This window comes from Globicephala melas, chromosome 2 (genome assembly GCF_963455315.2).
Source record: "Globicephala melas chromosome 2, mGloMel1.2, whole genome shotgun sequence".
Classification (NCBI taxonomy): domain Eukaryota; kingdom Metazoa; phylum Chordata; class Mammalia; order Artiodactyla; family Delphinidae; genus Globicephala; species Globicephala melas.
Window position 1 is genome coordinate 136,838,663 of NC_083315.2, and position 15,811 is coordinate 136,854,473.

Sequence of the window (15,811 nt, forward strand, 5' to 3'; positions counted from 1 at the left end):
CCAGGAGAAAACTTGCATTCATTTTCTGTCCCTTCAAGTTCTAAATTTTATCTGAAATGTAAATACCTAAGGAGATAACTAAAACAGCCCATGATTGCCTGAGACTGAATAGAAAAAAGGAGGGAAAGAGACTATTTAAAATACAGATAACTACAGAAGCTCCCTTGCTCAAAATCTAGTCCACAGCTCCATAAGATTACCGGTAAAGGGCAAATACAAATTTTAATTTTAAAAGTCTTCTCCACAAATATTAGTAAAAAGCTTTAGCCATGTGAGTGGGTAAACTTAACTTGTTCCATCTACCAGAAACACATTTGGATTCAACTGGCTTATAAATTAGTGAGTTTTATATTGTTGTACCTGATTCTTGGCTAAAGTTTTAGAATGAAAACTATGGGGTCTCTGTGTCTGTCTGTATGTTGATGTATGTCTATGAATATATGTTACATATATGTGACATTTTTCTACCTCTGGAGGGTGTTGTCAAAATTAATCTGTAAATGAGCTCTATTTAATTGGCTTAAAGAAAAATAAGCTTTAATATCAATAGTGTACTTATGTAAAAATGAAACAATTTTTTTTGTCTGCTAAAAGGACAAAGTTGTTTTGGACTGTTGGTCTGTTCTTAGTGGGACTGTGAAAGGTTTTTCTTCACCTTTTAAGTAATCTGCCTAGAAAACAGAGATTCTGTGTTTTATCAAAATAATTTTCTGTGCTTCATGTTGTCTTTATCAGGCTTTGATTACTTAAGAAAACTGAGTCTTCTCTATTAAAAGAGGTACGTTGTGTTTTTGTTTTTACAACTACGTAACTTTATGTATTTGCCTTTGAAGTGTCTAATTATCACTTTGGTTAACTGGATAACTAGGTACTGTTTCACGGTGACCTATGGTCCTATTCAATCAAGTGTTTTAAACCTTTCGATATTTTTGACAAACTTACCCCAAATCAAATTCTTAACAAAGTCCTGTTGACCTTGAACTAACTGGGATTTTCTAGAGGGCCCTTGGAACATCTCAGAGATATGTAATCTCTCCTTATAAAAGAGAATTAAATTAATTAGGCTTATTTGATATATTAAATTACATGGGAAGCACTGTCAAATAAGAAGTGATGCTAAACTTTCTTTAGGTTATTTTGTATAAATATATGTTATTAATATAAATGTTCCTGCAAAAGTGCTTCATCTTCAAGGTGTTTTAAGGAAAAGACTCTGACAGTACAGGTTTCTAATAATTAAGATCAATTTGCTTTCATGTGGGAGGAACAACAATAGACCTTTCAAATATCTCAAGGCTACCTGCACAGCCCCACAGTATCTTATGGGATGGTAGCCCAATATCTGTCCCTGTTCTCCTTCCCCACTACAGTAAAATGGGCCCATTACACTGATATTATGTTAACATGTGAAGACTTGCCTCTGCTGTAGGACACTCTGCAGACTTTGCTGGAACATCTGTGAGGGAGAGGATGGGTGGTGAACCCACAGAAAATTCAAGGCCCAGGCATGGCCATAGAGTTTGGGGGAGTTATTTGGTTGGGTAAGATGTGCATTATCTTAGTAGCTGTGATTGAAAAGCTGCAAGCCTATCCAAGCCCTAAGAACATGAAAGAGGTCCAAGCTTTTGTAGGAATTTGGGGGTTTCGGTTTTATTCCCTACCTAGTACAGTGCCTCCATCCTTTATCTGCCTGCTGAAGAAAGGGCATGTGTGGGACTGGGAATGAGAGCAACAAGCTACCTCTGAAAAGACAAAAATATTAGTGAAGCAGATTAAAGCTCTGGGCATCTCTCATGCAGGGCTACCATTTGAGTTAGATGTATCTGTGACTCTGGAAGCTTTGCGTTGGGTGCTGTGGCAGGGGCAACAGAATGAGAAAGTATCCCTAGGATTTTGGTCCCAGTCCTGGAAGCGGGCAGAAACCCAATATACCCACCCCACCCCAACACACACATACAGCAACAGCTCCTGACAGTGTATACAGTGCTCCTCAGGGTGGATTCTCTTACTAAAGAACAGCATATCATGGTAAGAACTTCCCTTCCTATCAAAGGGTGGATGGAGAATATGTTTCATCAACCCACTTCTGTCATGGCTCAAATTCCCACTTTGACTAAGTGGCATGCCTATATGCAGCAGAAGAGCACCCTGTCTGCCAGCCCACTGTCTCTAGAAATACAGGTGCTACTAAGTCCTGTAGAATATGAAGATGCTCTAAATGCCTCCACCCCTATTCCTGTGGCAGCCCCTGCAGCCTATAGAGAGGGAGTGGAGGAAATTCCTGCTGATATCTGATAAACAAATGCCTGGAAACAGGAACAAACCACAGCAGCCAGTGGGCTGAACTCAGAGCAGTTTTGCTGGTGATCACTCATGAACCCTGGTCATTAACTCTTTGCAATGACAGTTGGGCTATTATAAAGGGATGAACCCTATGACTTGGACAATGGGAAGCTAAGGAGTGGATGATCATGAAAAAGCCTCTGTAGGGTCAGGATGTGTGGAAAGACTTTTAGGTTCACCTGGAAGAGCTTCAGGCTGTCCTTACTGTCTTCCACATGCTGGTTCACAAGGCACTGACACACCCTGGCAATCAAGAAGCTGATGCCCTAGCTCAGGTACAAGCCCTAGCAACTGACCCTTCGCTATATATGGCAGATTGGTTGCATAGAAAGAGTGACCACCCACAATAGCATATGGGTGGGATGGCATATTGTCAAGGATGCTGGATTGCCCTTGAAATACAGTGACTTGGTTAATGCAGTAACGACATGTCCTTTGTGTTCTAAACAACACCTAAGGCAATTATGAAAGGAGTCTGCGGCCATATACTGGAGTTCCCAAACAGTGAGGTATTGGCAATTGATTATATTGGTCCCCTCCCTCCAAGTAAGGCTTCTAAATATGCCTTGGTTTTCGTGAACACTGCATCTGGCCTAACCCAATCTTTCCCCTGCCACGGCTCAAACCAGGCTGCCACCATTAGGGGATTAGAGAAGCTGAGTACCATGTACAGATACCTTCATCAAATAGATAGTAATTGGAGGTCACATTTCAAGGGTTATGATATGCAGGACTGGGCAAAAGAACATGACATTGAATGGAGGTTTCATCGCCCCTATAATTGGCAAGCAGCAAGGTTGATAGAAAGGAAAAATAGGATATCAAAGCAGCAGATTAAAATACTAACAGGTAAAACCGCCTTGGCTTTAATACATTTGAACCATCAACCAGCAGGGCCTGTTGCCCCATATGACAGACTAGGGACCCCTGACGAGACACTCAATACCGTAAAGGTATGGAAGTTGTAGGAAACAGCCTGACTCTCACCATGGATCAATCTGCTATGCTGCTGAGAACACCAAAGGCCCTATCATGTCTGGGAAAGGTGTCATCTACTATAATTTGCAATGGTACATGTCACCCGGATGGCCAGATAGCTGCCAAACAAGCCACCGCCATGCTAGTGAAACCCCTTGCTGGTCGCTCAGGGCACACTGGGAAAGAGTGGCTGTGTAAGACCATAAGAGCCAGTCACAAGGGGTGGAGTGTTGGAGGAAGTCATCAAGAGGACATGACAACCAGCTGACCCATGCGCTAGACTCAGGCAATCAGAGGCTCCTCACCTCCTCCCCATCCTTGGAATGAATGTTCTGCCCACCATTCCCACGTCGGAGCCATTTTCATGGATGTAGCCTTAAGAGAGTAAGGTTCTGGTGAGGCCATCTGGACTAAACACATGACTGAACCCAGTTAAGGTCTCTATATAAACTTTAAGATTTGGCAGGCAGATGTAGAGATCTACTCATCTTGTGGTCAACCAAGACAAGTCTCATAAATAAGTTCCCTTGGTTATTAAACCTGCCACCTACCAATCTGGAGTGGTCTGCCTCTTTCTTCAGTCTCTCCCTGCCTCCATGTATGGGACCAGTTTGCAAAACAGCACAATTCCATGAAAACTCCACTGGAATCTGGGGTTGTGAAAAAGACTTGACAAAACTTACCTTAAAGTTGATCTGGAAGAAAATATTCACAAAACAGCCAAAGAATTTTTCTTTAAAAATACTGAAGAAGAACTTGCCCTATCAAATATTAAAATGTATTTGAATGACAGTAGGGGAACCATAGGAATAAATAGACATATCAGTGAAAGAGAAAAGAAAGTCCAAAAGAATACCTATGTACACATAGAAATTTAATATGTGATAAAAGTGGAGTTTCATATCTGTGGGAAAAGAATTATCAATCAATAAATAATGGCAGGATTCAGAGGTGGTAAAACTAAACTCTGGGAAATATACAACAGAGGCACTTTTTGGTCTAAAAAAATCTCTTAGAGCGCTGGTTTTAATCTCCAGACTGTCCCCAGACCACTTCATTATCTCCAACCTGAATCTCTGCTCATCCCAACAAGTCCTTAAGGCTCAGGTCAAGAGCTTCCCTCTCCCGCATGGTGACACACTCGCTCCTGTCTTCTTCCAGCCGCGCAAGTCTTCTTGGCACCTTAGGCACCCCACCTGCTTCCACCCTCTTAACATTCCGAGAACAAGCACAGTCTATCTAGACACACCCAGGCCAAGCAAGACTGCCAGAGAAAGAAGAGAACCCAGGCTGTCAGAAGACAAACCCAGGTCTGGAATGGAAGGAGGTTTCCAGGACATTCTGAGGCCTGAGGTGAATTAGCTGAAGCAGAAGGGGGAAGAAAAGTCACAAAGAAAAGTTTACATTCTTTTGATTGAAGGAGGAAGGGGCCTAGAAAGGAAATGGGGCCAGGGATCAAAGGGGATGCGTTTCTAGTTGTTTTGGTCCAGGGAAGGAAGGAAGGAAGGGGGGGGGGAGGGAGGGAGAAGAATTAGAAAATGATTTGAAGGGGGAAAAAACCCTGTTAGAGTCCAAATTTCCATGAGACCTCAAAATAAATCCAGATGGCTTAATTTTTTTTTTTAATCTAGAAAGAGCAGGAGAAGAAAATACACGTTATCTATAACATGGAAGGGACACTGTACTAAGTATAACACCCGAGACAGAAACAGATTTGATAGACCTGACTATGTGAAAATTATAAAAACTATAGGACAAACAACACCATAAAGTGAAAAAGCAAGTGAAAAAGCAGGAAGAAATATTTGCAATATATGACGGGAAAAAATGCATCCTTAATGTTGGAAGAAATACTACAAATGAATAAAAAGAATAAACATCCCAAATCAAGGGATAGAATTGGGAAATTCTCAAAAGAAGAAATACAAATGACCAGTAAATATGTAAAACTGCATAACCTTATTAATAACCAAAGAAATGGCTATTTTGAAAACAATGAGAAACCATTTTTCAAATATTTGTTTATTTATTTATTTTTATTTTTGGCTGTGTAGAGTCTTAGTTGCGACACATGGGATCTTTCCGTTGTGGTGCGCGGGCTCTTTGTTGTGTCGCACAGTTGTCACGCGCAGGCTCCAGAGAGCATGGGCTCTGTAGTTGCTGCACACGGGCTTAGTAATGGCAGCGCACGGGCTTAGTTGCCCTGCGGCATGTGGGATCTTAGTTCCCCGACCAGGGATCGAACCCACGTCTCCTGCATTGGAAGGTGGATTCTTAACCACCGGACCACCAGGGAAGTCCCAAAGAAACCATTTTTCATCTATCAATCTGGCAAAGATTTAAAAGAAGAATAATGGCCAGGGTGTGGGGGAAAATGACACTCACACGGTGTGGGTATAAGTAAAAATTGGTAAAAATCCTTTTGGATGACAATTTGGAAATACATATCACTTTTTAAATATGTAAACCCTTTAACCCATTCATCTTACTTCCAAGAATTTGAAGGAAAAATTGGACAATACATAAAGATGCTCATTGTTCCACTGTTTATAATGGTGAAAATTTGGAACCAATTTAAACAATCGTCAATAGGGACTGGTTAAATAAGTTATGGTATGTATGCTGTGGAATACAGTGCAGCCATTCAAAATGATAACATGTATTTATTATCAGGAAAAATGTTCATAAAATGTTATCATAAAAAAAGAAGGCTAAAAAAAAGAAGGCTATAAACAGTATGGATAATATGACAGCATTTCTGTCAAAAGAAAAAAAATCTGTATCTCTGTGTGTAGAAAAACAAAAGTACATAAGGATATGCACTGAGCACTAATAGTGATTTATCTATGGAATAATGACCTTATAAAAAAACTTTCACTTTTGACTCCATAAGTATATGGATATTTATTGCAGTGAGCATGTGTTGCTTTTATAAAGAGAAAAACACAAAAGGTATTTCCAGTAGGGGAAAAAATAACACTCCAGATGAGGAAAATACATGAGAAAAAAAAAATCTAAATATCAAAAATGAACCATAGCAGAGGGAAAGAATGGAGAGGAATATGTGTCTGTATGTGTGTGTAATAAGAATAGACTGTCTAGAAGTATATGACATAATTGCTAAATAAGTATTTTTAAAACCGAAGGGATACACTACAAGGAAAACTCTAGGTACTACATCATTTCAGAAAACTTTGGGATGGGGTAACAGAGGAGGAGGAAAGTGGGGAAGTGAAAATACTGTAAAAGTCTAATCCTATTTGGATGGCGAGAACAATGGGGAAAGTAATGCCATGGTAGGAAAAACAGTGCATCTTAATGGGGAAGATATTAAGTGTCCTGTTTATAGACAATGATAGAGTCATATGTAACAATTAAGAGAGCAAGGAAAGGAGAGATAACCATTGATGGACTAGAAAATACTGCAGAACTTCTAAATTATTATTTCAAGGACAAGGATAAAAAGATGGTCAAGCAGAAAGGAGATGAGAGGGGTAGAAAGAAAATTTAACTAAATGAAAGTTAAAATTAAATATTAAAATTCCAAAAAAATCAGTTCAGCCCCAAATTTTAATCACTGTAAAGACAAATTCTCTTACATTAACTTCACAAAAACCTAGGAATAATAGGGAAAGTAACAGATAAAATACAGAACAGAAAAAAGAGAGGATTAAAATTCCATAGTGTGAAGGATCTGAGGGGGAAAATATCTACTGTTAAAGGAAACATGCACACATTTCTCTGCCTCTTAATTTTTTCTAAACCTACTGTCACTGTCTGCCTATATAATTCCGTGCCAGAGCTTTGCAGCTGGTCCCCACTGGGGCTTAAGCAGACTCCTCTCTGTGTTTCCATTTAAAAGTCTTTATTTCAATAGGTGGGCCTAGAGCATCTGCACTTCCAAAATTACCACACAACTGATCCAAAATGATTGAAACAAAATTGGTTTGAAAAATTGCCTTAGGCTGAAAAGAAGATGAAGGCTAACATTTCAGACCTAAAGAAACATTTATCACAATTCTCTGTCTGTAATAGACTTCTGTGGTTGTAATAGAAATGTTGACAGCTTGTTAATTATAGAAATGCTAGTGAGCATCACTGTTATTCTTTTGAAAGCCTTGATAAAAGAATTCGGAGGTTTTTTTACTTAAACCAAGCCTTACAGCACCTCAAGTCCAGTCTCTCCTCCCCAATGAGCCTGAATTCAGTTCCATTTTCCTACCAGCATACAGTGTGATGACTCAGAGAAAGGTCTTCAATAAACCCAGATTCCAACATTCCCACCCCGCAAAGAAGATAATTGAAGTCTGAGAATCACATTTGAGATTCAAGGACTTTTTAGGGTTTGCAAGGGTACATCATTTGACAAGACCCAGAATAGTTTCAACCTCTCTGAGATCCATGAACTAGTGTGCATCAAACTATGAAAGTCACAACATCAGGAAATAGCATAGGACCTTACACATGGCAGCCACCAATAAACATTCATGTGTGATTCAGATCCTCACCCTCAAACTCAACGGGAATTATACCATCTTCCTTGGGTAGGGAAAGCAACGTATGTGATAAATAGAGGATTGCATCTGTGTTTTAAATGTATCTCTGCCACTAACTAGTTGTATAATATGAGTAATCATTTAACCTCTTGGTCTTCGTATTTTATTCACTTGTAAAATGGAGAGGGTCTGAGCAATAACTTTCAACCATTGTTGTCTGTCCCACCAGTTACTCAAAGAACATAGACAAAAACAAAACTCCACTTTCCTCAGAGATATTTCTAAATTTATAAGTATTCAGTCACCATAAGTATCAATTACACAAAATTGCAGTGGGTCCTTAGGAAAAGATTTTATTGGTGTGGCCTAGACCCAAGATGAAATTAAAAGGGCACTGATTCCTTTAAAAGTGCTTCAACTCCAAAACAAACAATTTTAGCAGGTTTTGTATGTCTGTGTCTTGTTGATTATTTTGAGCTCCTCTGAAGCAGAGTTTCTTAACAGTGATGTTGCTGACATTTTTGGTTAGGGGTGGGGGCCGCTGTGGCGATTCGCTGTAAGATGTTTAGCGGCATCTCTGCCTCCATGCATTCAGGGCCAGTTGTGACAACCAACAATGTCTTCAGACATTGCCAAATGTCCCCTGGAAAGAGGGGGTATAATTGCCTTCCTGAGATTTGCTACTTTGAAGGGTAAGATGCCATAAAAATTATATTTTTTAATGTAATTCTTTAAAAGTATTTTCTGTTAATGAACTGGATTAATGCAGAATTTAAGGTATTTATTGGAGGCTAATGTTTCTATTTGATTTTACACTACTTGGAAGGAAATTATCATTTATTACACATATAATACATGTAATTAATGCATATATATGACATACAATACATAAAATCAAATGTGAATAATGTTTGACTCATGCCAGAAGACATAAACAAATTTACACTCTTTCACTTCATTGAATTATAAGGTGTCTAGGTGTATTTTAGAAAGATACTTTGATCTTAGATTTGAAAATGGTCAAAAATAACCTGCTAGTGGAAAAAAACAAGGTTCTAGTAGAGAATTACAAATTAATTATTCTTTCAGTCATTCAACTAATGTTTCATTTCTGACAATAAAGTGTTTATAAATGACATGCTGGTTACATTTTTAAGAGTTAATCCTTCACATAAGAACCCATTGATACATAGCCCTAAGCAAGCTATGCTGTGGTGTGGTTAGCCCTCTGAAGATTTAGACTTACCCTCACAGAAGCAGAAGAGAGAGAAAAGTGAATTTAAAACCATAGTTTAAATAAGGGGTATAACTTGCAATATAGTCTTTGGCTTAAATACAAATTATCATCCAAATGCGTAGAAGCAGCAACAAACTGGAGGTCAAAACAAAGTTACATAGTCAGCCTAACATTTTAAAAAACCATTACTGCTAATTAACCAATACCTTCAAATGGTACATTTCCTCACATTTAAACTTATAAACATTTCCTCCAATTAACAACACAAGCAATTTTGCATCATTTAAAAAATAGATGGTAAATAATTTTGCAAATAATAACAAAAATATCTAACCTATTAAAATTAGATCAATACTTTGATTGTAATACTTTTTTGCCAGTTAATTTTACAGCACCAAGAAATCTACAAAACATTTCTCAAAGAGGCATCTCTGTTCTTTGTTACAAGGTGCATACATACAGTCAGGGGAAGAATGCATGAAAGACAGCAATCTATCTTGGGAACTTATTAGGATAGTTGGTACTTTAAAACTAGGATATTCAATTAATTTCATAATCTGAAAAGCTGGACCACCAAATACATAAACAAATATATATTTATATTTATACAGTATCATCTAAAAATCAGAATTCTAAATTCATGAATAAATGAGAGTGTGAAATTTTAATACTGTAATTTCAAAGGCAGTAAAACGCCTTTCTAATCTTGGATTTTTTTTTTTTTTTACATTATTCTCACCTATTCGCAACACATGGCTTTGAGGCCCAGGAAAGGAAAACAAAGATCTCTCCCCCCAAAGTCAAAATGGACATACACAAAAGGCTGGGACCTCATTGTCTTCCAGTCTGTAACTCTCACATGCAGCACAAACGTCTTTATCAAGGAATTCAGATGCATTCAATTATGATATCTTTAAAATCCCTGACTATGTGAATTATATAGGAAATAAAACAAAGACACATCATTTATTTGACGGCTTGATTTAGGAGAAGTCAAAGAAAAGAAAGACAAAACAAGACAAGAGACTGGAAACTAGACATAAGAATGTATTGACCTCTACAAAGTGCTCTCCACTGGCAAATCTTTCAGCAGAGTGTAACCTGGGCTCCAAGTGTCCCTCTACTCTAGAGAGCAAAATCAGAAGGGGCAAAAGGAGGGGAGAGATTGATATGTGCAAGAAGTCCTAGACTGAACTCAAGATTTCTGGTATGAACCTCACAACTCCCTGGAGGCAATTTGCCCTGGCGCCTCTGCAATGAACAATTAGACACATTTTTTTCCCGGGAGGGCATTTATCTTCTACCCGCTTTTTCTCCATAAAATAAGTCTTGAGTTTGCAGAAAGAATAGCCATCTACGTATTCCCAGTGAGAATCTAAGGCCTCCCAAATCCACTAGTAGCTGCAAACCAACCACAGAAAGTTGCAAACCTGCCGATGGGCCGAGGCCAAAGGCCGCCGCTGCGCTTTCCAGGTTACCTGGTCAAGCACATAAGAAAAATGAAGTCGGGTGTAGCGAGTTTTCTGCAAGGTTGGCGCAACGTTCCAAAATTGGTAAAATTCTATCCCTCCGTAAAATTAAGAAAAGCTCCAGCCTTCGCCTGGCAAACCCGGAAAAGTGCGCTTCAGCCGTGGGGTGGGGGGCCATCTTCTTCACAGTGGAATTATCTCTAGGGAAATCCTCGAAGCTCCTCATTCTCAGGGACGGGGGCTCACAAATTTCTTCCCTCTGTCCCTTCCCAGAGTGAAGCTGATGAACGAATGTGCTACCTCAGTGTGCCTTGGAGAAGTTTATTCCCCTTGAGTTGATAAAATTAAGCCAAGCCCCCTGCGATGGTGAAGACAGGATATCCTGACAGTAGACCCGGGCCTCTAGACACCTCTCAGAACCCGCCCGCCCCGGCGCCCAGACACAGCGTCCGGCGGGGTTCGGACTCGGCGGCAGCAGCCAGCGCCCTTTTCCCGCGATTCCACCAAGGCCAACCTAGGCTTTTGGTCTCAGTCGCCGGAGAGCCCCAGACAACGCAGAAGCCAAAGGGGACACCTGGAAAGAAACATTCCCATTTCTTGCATAGGGCACCTAGACTCGGAAAATTACACGACTTGCTTAGGGTAAGAAGCCGTAATTCACCACTTTCAAATTGTGCAGCAAAAAGGCGTGCGGAGGCGCGGTCCCCTGGGGCACCGACAACTTCTCCTCACCTCCGGCGGCTAGGAGCAGAGGTTGGGGGTCCTCTCTGCGCTCGAGGGCTGTAAGATCCCGCGGACCCGCGGCTGCTTCTGCTCGCGGAGGGCAATCAAGAAGCTATTGGGCTAGAGAGAGCCCAAAGGGGGAAAATTAGGAAACCTCTGCAAACTGGAGCAATGGGGTGCTTTCCTTCCTTGGCCAGGGGTGCCGGGAACGCAACCCTCCTGGGGTCCCTCTTCACCCCTTCCCCGCCTGCCGGGTTTTCTACACCGTGCATTGTTGGCCCTCGTTTGTGATGTTTCTCACTAAAAGTTGTCCTTGCGGAGGATTCGGAAGTCTCCTCAAGCTAGAGAAGGTTTGTGCTTTGACATTATCCTCATCACCCTCTCCATTTTGCCTCTGCCTGTCGCATTTCATGAAAATAAGCTCTTAGAAAAGAAAGTCTCTCCGTTGAGGCGGCAGCAAACTCACAGAAATGATGTAAATGGTTGCAGGGCTTTTTTCTTCCTCTCTGCTATTTTTTTTTTTTTTTGAGTGAACTGTGAAGATCTGTGAAAATAATATCAGGGTTTTCCGTCAGAATGAGCTTTGCCCTGCATTCAGGCGTAGCATGATCTGACCCGACACCTCCAACCATCTGTGCTATCTATCTGCCTTCTGATTTACCAGAGCTGTACAAGCCACATACAAATTGTACTTGATACTAAAGAAAAGACAGCCGGGCCCAGTCCAGTTCTGGGGCGAACATTCCCATCTGATTCCTTTCTGGGGATAGGACCTCCAAAGATATTCTTCCTGGCGTTTTCGTTGGACTCCCCTCTTCCAATTATTTTCTTCAAACTAAATAAACCCCTATCAAAAGCCCAGGTGATATTGTAGTTACTTTTGACCTAGGTCTCAGAAAACGGTATGATGAGAATGTCAACTGAGAATCAATAAAGTTGCCAATTCAACTGCTGGCCCCAAGGCAGAGCCGCCAAGAAGGCCCTTTCTCTCATCAGGAAGGGTCAGGGCTCAGGGGCTTAAGAAGTGCTTTCTACACCCCCTTCTCTATAAGTGTGGTTCCCCCTTCTCTATTTTACTTTTATTGAATTACTTTTGGGTCCAAAGGCCAAGGTTAGAGTTTCTATCCCCAGCTCAAGAGTTAAACATTCTAACACAGGGTATGGCAAAATTAGCCTGCAAGAAGAGCAAATCGATACTTCTTTAAAAAGGTCTTTGAAACAAGCTTTTAAGTTGCTGTCCTGACCTACCAGTGACTTCTCACTCTAGATGTGGCTACGCTGCACATTTGTTGAAGTCCATTAAACTGGGGAGAAAAAACTGAAAAGTATAAACTTGGGGTTTGCGGCGCCGCTTTTGTTGCAAGTGTTTTACTACATGGTCAGCACCTGTGTTATCAGGAATGAGAGTGTCCTAGCTCGTACTTTAAATGATATCAGGAGACTTTTGAAGGTAATGGGGGTAGAGTCCAAACTGACCTCTTCTACAGATCCCGGGTCCTGTTCCTTCTGCTTCACATTCGATTCCTACTCGGCTGCTTTGGCAGCCGGCAAGGCATGCAGGGATGGGTGCTGGCAAGAAGAGAGGTGATCCACTTCTCCTCCCTCCCCATTCGTGCCCTTCCTCAAGGTTTTGTGTTTCGTTACAACTAAACTTGGTGAGTTCTCTTGGAGGATTTCGATTTGGCCCAGTCCTCTTTGTCCTCTGGAGGCCTCTTGACCCAGGCAGCGCCTCGCCCCAAAGTGGATTTCTGTAGCATCACTGCCTCTTGTGGGGGGGGGGGGCGCTGGGGCAGGGTTGCGGGGGAAGAGAAAGGAACAAGGCTGGGGGTGGTAGTGAAACGCTGCGGCTCTCGCCCGTCTTTTCCTCCTCCAAGTTCTGCAAAATACTAAATCTACCGGAGAACTGCGGGCGCTGTCGAGAGCGGGGAGGTGCTGAAATGGCCGGGGCGCTCCGGTCGCAGTCTTGATTGGCAGAGCCGGCCAGTGACTGACAGGGGGTCTCCATGGCGCCCGCGCCGCCAATCCGCCCACCCCAGTAGCGGCGCCCGCTAGCTGGCCTGCGTGCCCTAACGGAGCCGAGCCGAACCCGAGCTGCGGAGCCGGCACCTCCTCCAATCCCTTCCGCTCTCTCGCTCCCCGCGGTTGCGCCGCCGCCGCTGCCCCGGCCGTGCGTCCTGGTGGCCCCGAGCCGCTCCCCCAAGGAGAGTCTGGCGCACCCGGCAGCGCCCGCGGGCATCTGCTGCGTGTCCCGCTGCGGACTCAGCGCCTCCGCTGCCGCCGGCACTGCCTCGATGTTCCAGCTGCCTATCTTGAATTTCAGTCCCCAGCAAGTGGCCGGGGTATGCGAGACTCTAGAGGAGAGCGGCGACGTGGAGCGCCTGGGTCGCTTCCTCTGGTCGCTGCCTGTGGCCCCTGCGGCCTGCGAGGCGCTCAACAAGAATGAATCCGTGCTGCGCGCGAGAGCCATCGTGGCCTTCCATGGTGGCAACTACCGCGAGCTCTACCATATCCTGGAAAACCACAAGTTCACCAAGGAGTCTCACGCCAAACTGCAGGCGCTGTGGCTCGAAGCGCATTACCAGGAGGCTGAGAAGCTGCGAGGACGGCCCTTGGGGCCAGTGGACAAGTACCGCGTGAGGAAGAAGTTCCCGCTGCCGCGCACCATCTGGGATGGCGAACAGAAGACACACTGCTTCAAGGAGCGCACGCGGCACCTGCTTCGGGAATGGTACCTGCAGGACCCATACCCTAACCCCAGCAAAAAGCGTGAGCTCGCCCAGGCAACCGGACTGACCCCCACACAGGTGGGCAACTGGTTCAAAAACCGCCGACAAAGGGACCGGGCGGCTGCAGCCAAGAACAGGTCGGTACCTAAAGGCCTTCTCTGAGCCTTGAACTCACCAGGGAGGGAGAGGGTGACCGCACCCCCCGCGCCCTTACCCAAGGCCTGGAGACTTGGATTTCGTAGGAATTGGGATGGGATTGAGGTCTTCGGTTTTGAGCCCACTGCGTTCTGGGATCCTGGGTCAGGGTTTCCTTCCGAGCTTTTGATTCCCCACCCTTTCTTTTTGGTTCTTGGCGCCTGGGGGTCGCTCCAGCAGCTGGTTCCAGTCACCAAACCAAGGCTACATTGAGAGGGAGAAGGAAAGAAAAATTAAAATCCCATAAGCAATTACAGACCCCAAGGCCCAAAGCTAATTCTTGTCAGCCCGGGCCCAGGCTCCTATTATTAAGTGAAGCCTGGCTTATTAGCAGTGTGGCAGTTTAGTGTTGTCATTTTTAAAGCCCAGATGCATCCTTCTCTAATGCTTTGAAATTTCTAACTTATGTCTGTAAGAAGTGGAAAGTCAAGTTCTACTCTTCCCACGTGTGGGCAGCCCTGTCTCAAAACGGCAAACTAGTTGGCAGAGGTTTTTCATTCCCCAGCATGTGGCTCTCAATCAGCCAAATATTTTGACCAAGAACCCAGCCTTTTCTCCCAGGTCCAAAGCCTCTGTGGAATCGTCAGGCCGCCCTTTTTGCCAGCCTCGGGGCACTCACACAGGCGTATGCCCTAGGAAGACGCAGGCTGGGAAAGGGGTCTCCTGTCCCAGAGCCTGACCTCTCCTTGTCACCCACACCTCATTTATCCTGAGAGCATTGTAAATCTCCCAAAGGTGACCAACACCAGGAACGACCTTGCGAGCACAGCATCCCAAAGATTGGGGAGATAGGGAGCCAAGAAAGGACTAAGAAGGAGGAGGGGGCAACCGCAGGGCTCCACAGAACAGCCGCCGCACGCCTCCTGCCCGGCCTCTGTTGCCTCGTCTTACCCGCTTTAACTGCCCGGGTCTAAGGGAGAGTCGCTGACTGCTGGGCTTAAGGGATGCGGACCGGGGGACGGGGGTACCGGCGGCTATGTTACACACAGTGACTCGTTTCCTTTCCTTCCCCGTAGGCTTCAGCAGCAGGTCCTGTCGCAGGGCCCCGGCCGGGCGCTAAGGGCCGAGGAAGAGGGCACGCCCGAGGTGCTGGGCACCGCCGCCAGCCCGGCCGCCAGCCTGTCCAGCAAGGCAGCCACTTCGGCCATCTCCATCACGTCCAGCGACAGCGAGTGCGACATCTGAGCTGCCCGCCCAGCACTCTCAGAAACAGAATTCGGTGTAAAAAACAAGACAAACAAAATGAAGGAGAGAGAAAGGACGAGAGACCAAGCAACCCAGCGCTTGCGAATCCAGGTGGCCAGGGACCCGCGGGCTCGGGTTGCCGTGTCCGCCCCGCGGCCTGACCCGTTCCACTGGCGCCCTCCGGCTGCTACCACAAGGGCCCGCGGTGAGGCCAGACCCAGCTCCACGTTCTCCTTGCTTTGCTTTTTCCCAAGGATTTTGCTGCAAAGATGCCTCCGGAACCCGAACTGCACGCTGAGAGCCTGCCCTGAATCTCCTGTGGGTATTTCACATCGAAAGGACGCTGTTACATATGTATAACTTTTGCTTTAAAGTTTTTTTTAACAAAACATATATATGTTGTTTATTTACTTATTTAAGAGACTGCATGGTAGGTTTCTCTGTATCCAGAGAACTTGC

At 44.0% G+C, this 15,811-nt stretch overlaps 1 protein-coding gene across 1 annotated transcript; it reads left to right on the forward strand.

Moving 5' to 3' along the window:
* Positions 1-13,459: 13,459 nt before the first annotated feature.
* On the forward strand, positions 13,460-15,352 carry SIX6 (SIX homeobox 6). The gene is made up of 2 exons (XM_030854459.2): positions 13,460-14,109; positions 15,184-15,352. The coding sequence occupies exons 1-2, from the start codon at positions 13,538-13,540 to the stop codon at positions 15,350-15,352; spliced, it is 741 nt and encodes a 246-aa protein (XP_030710319.1). The 5' UTR covers positions 13,460-13,537.
* The last annotated feature ends 459 nt before the right edge of the window (positions 15,353-15,811 follow it).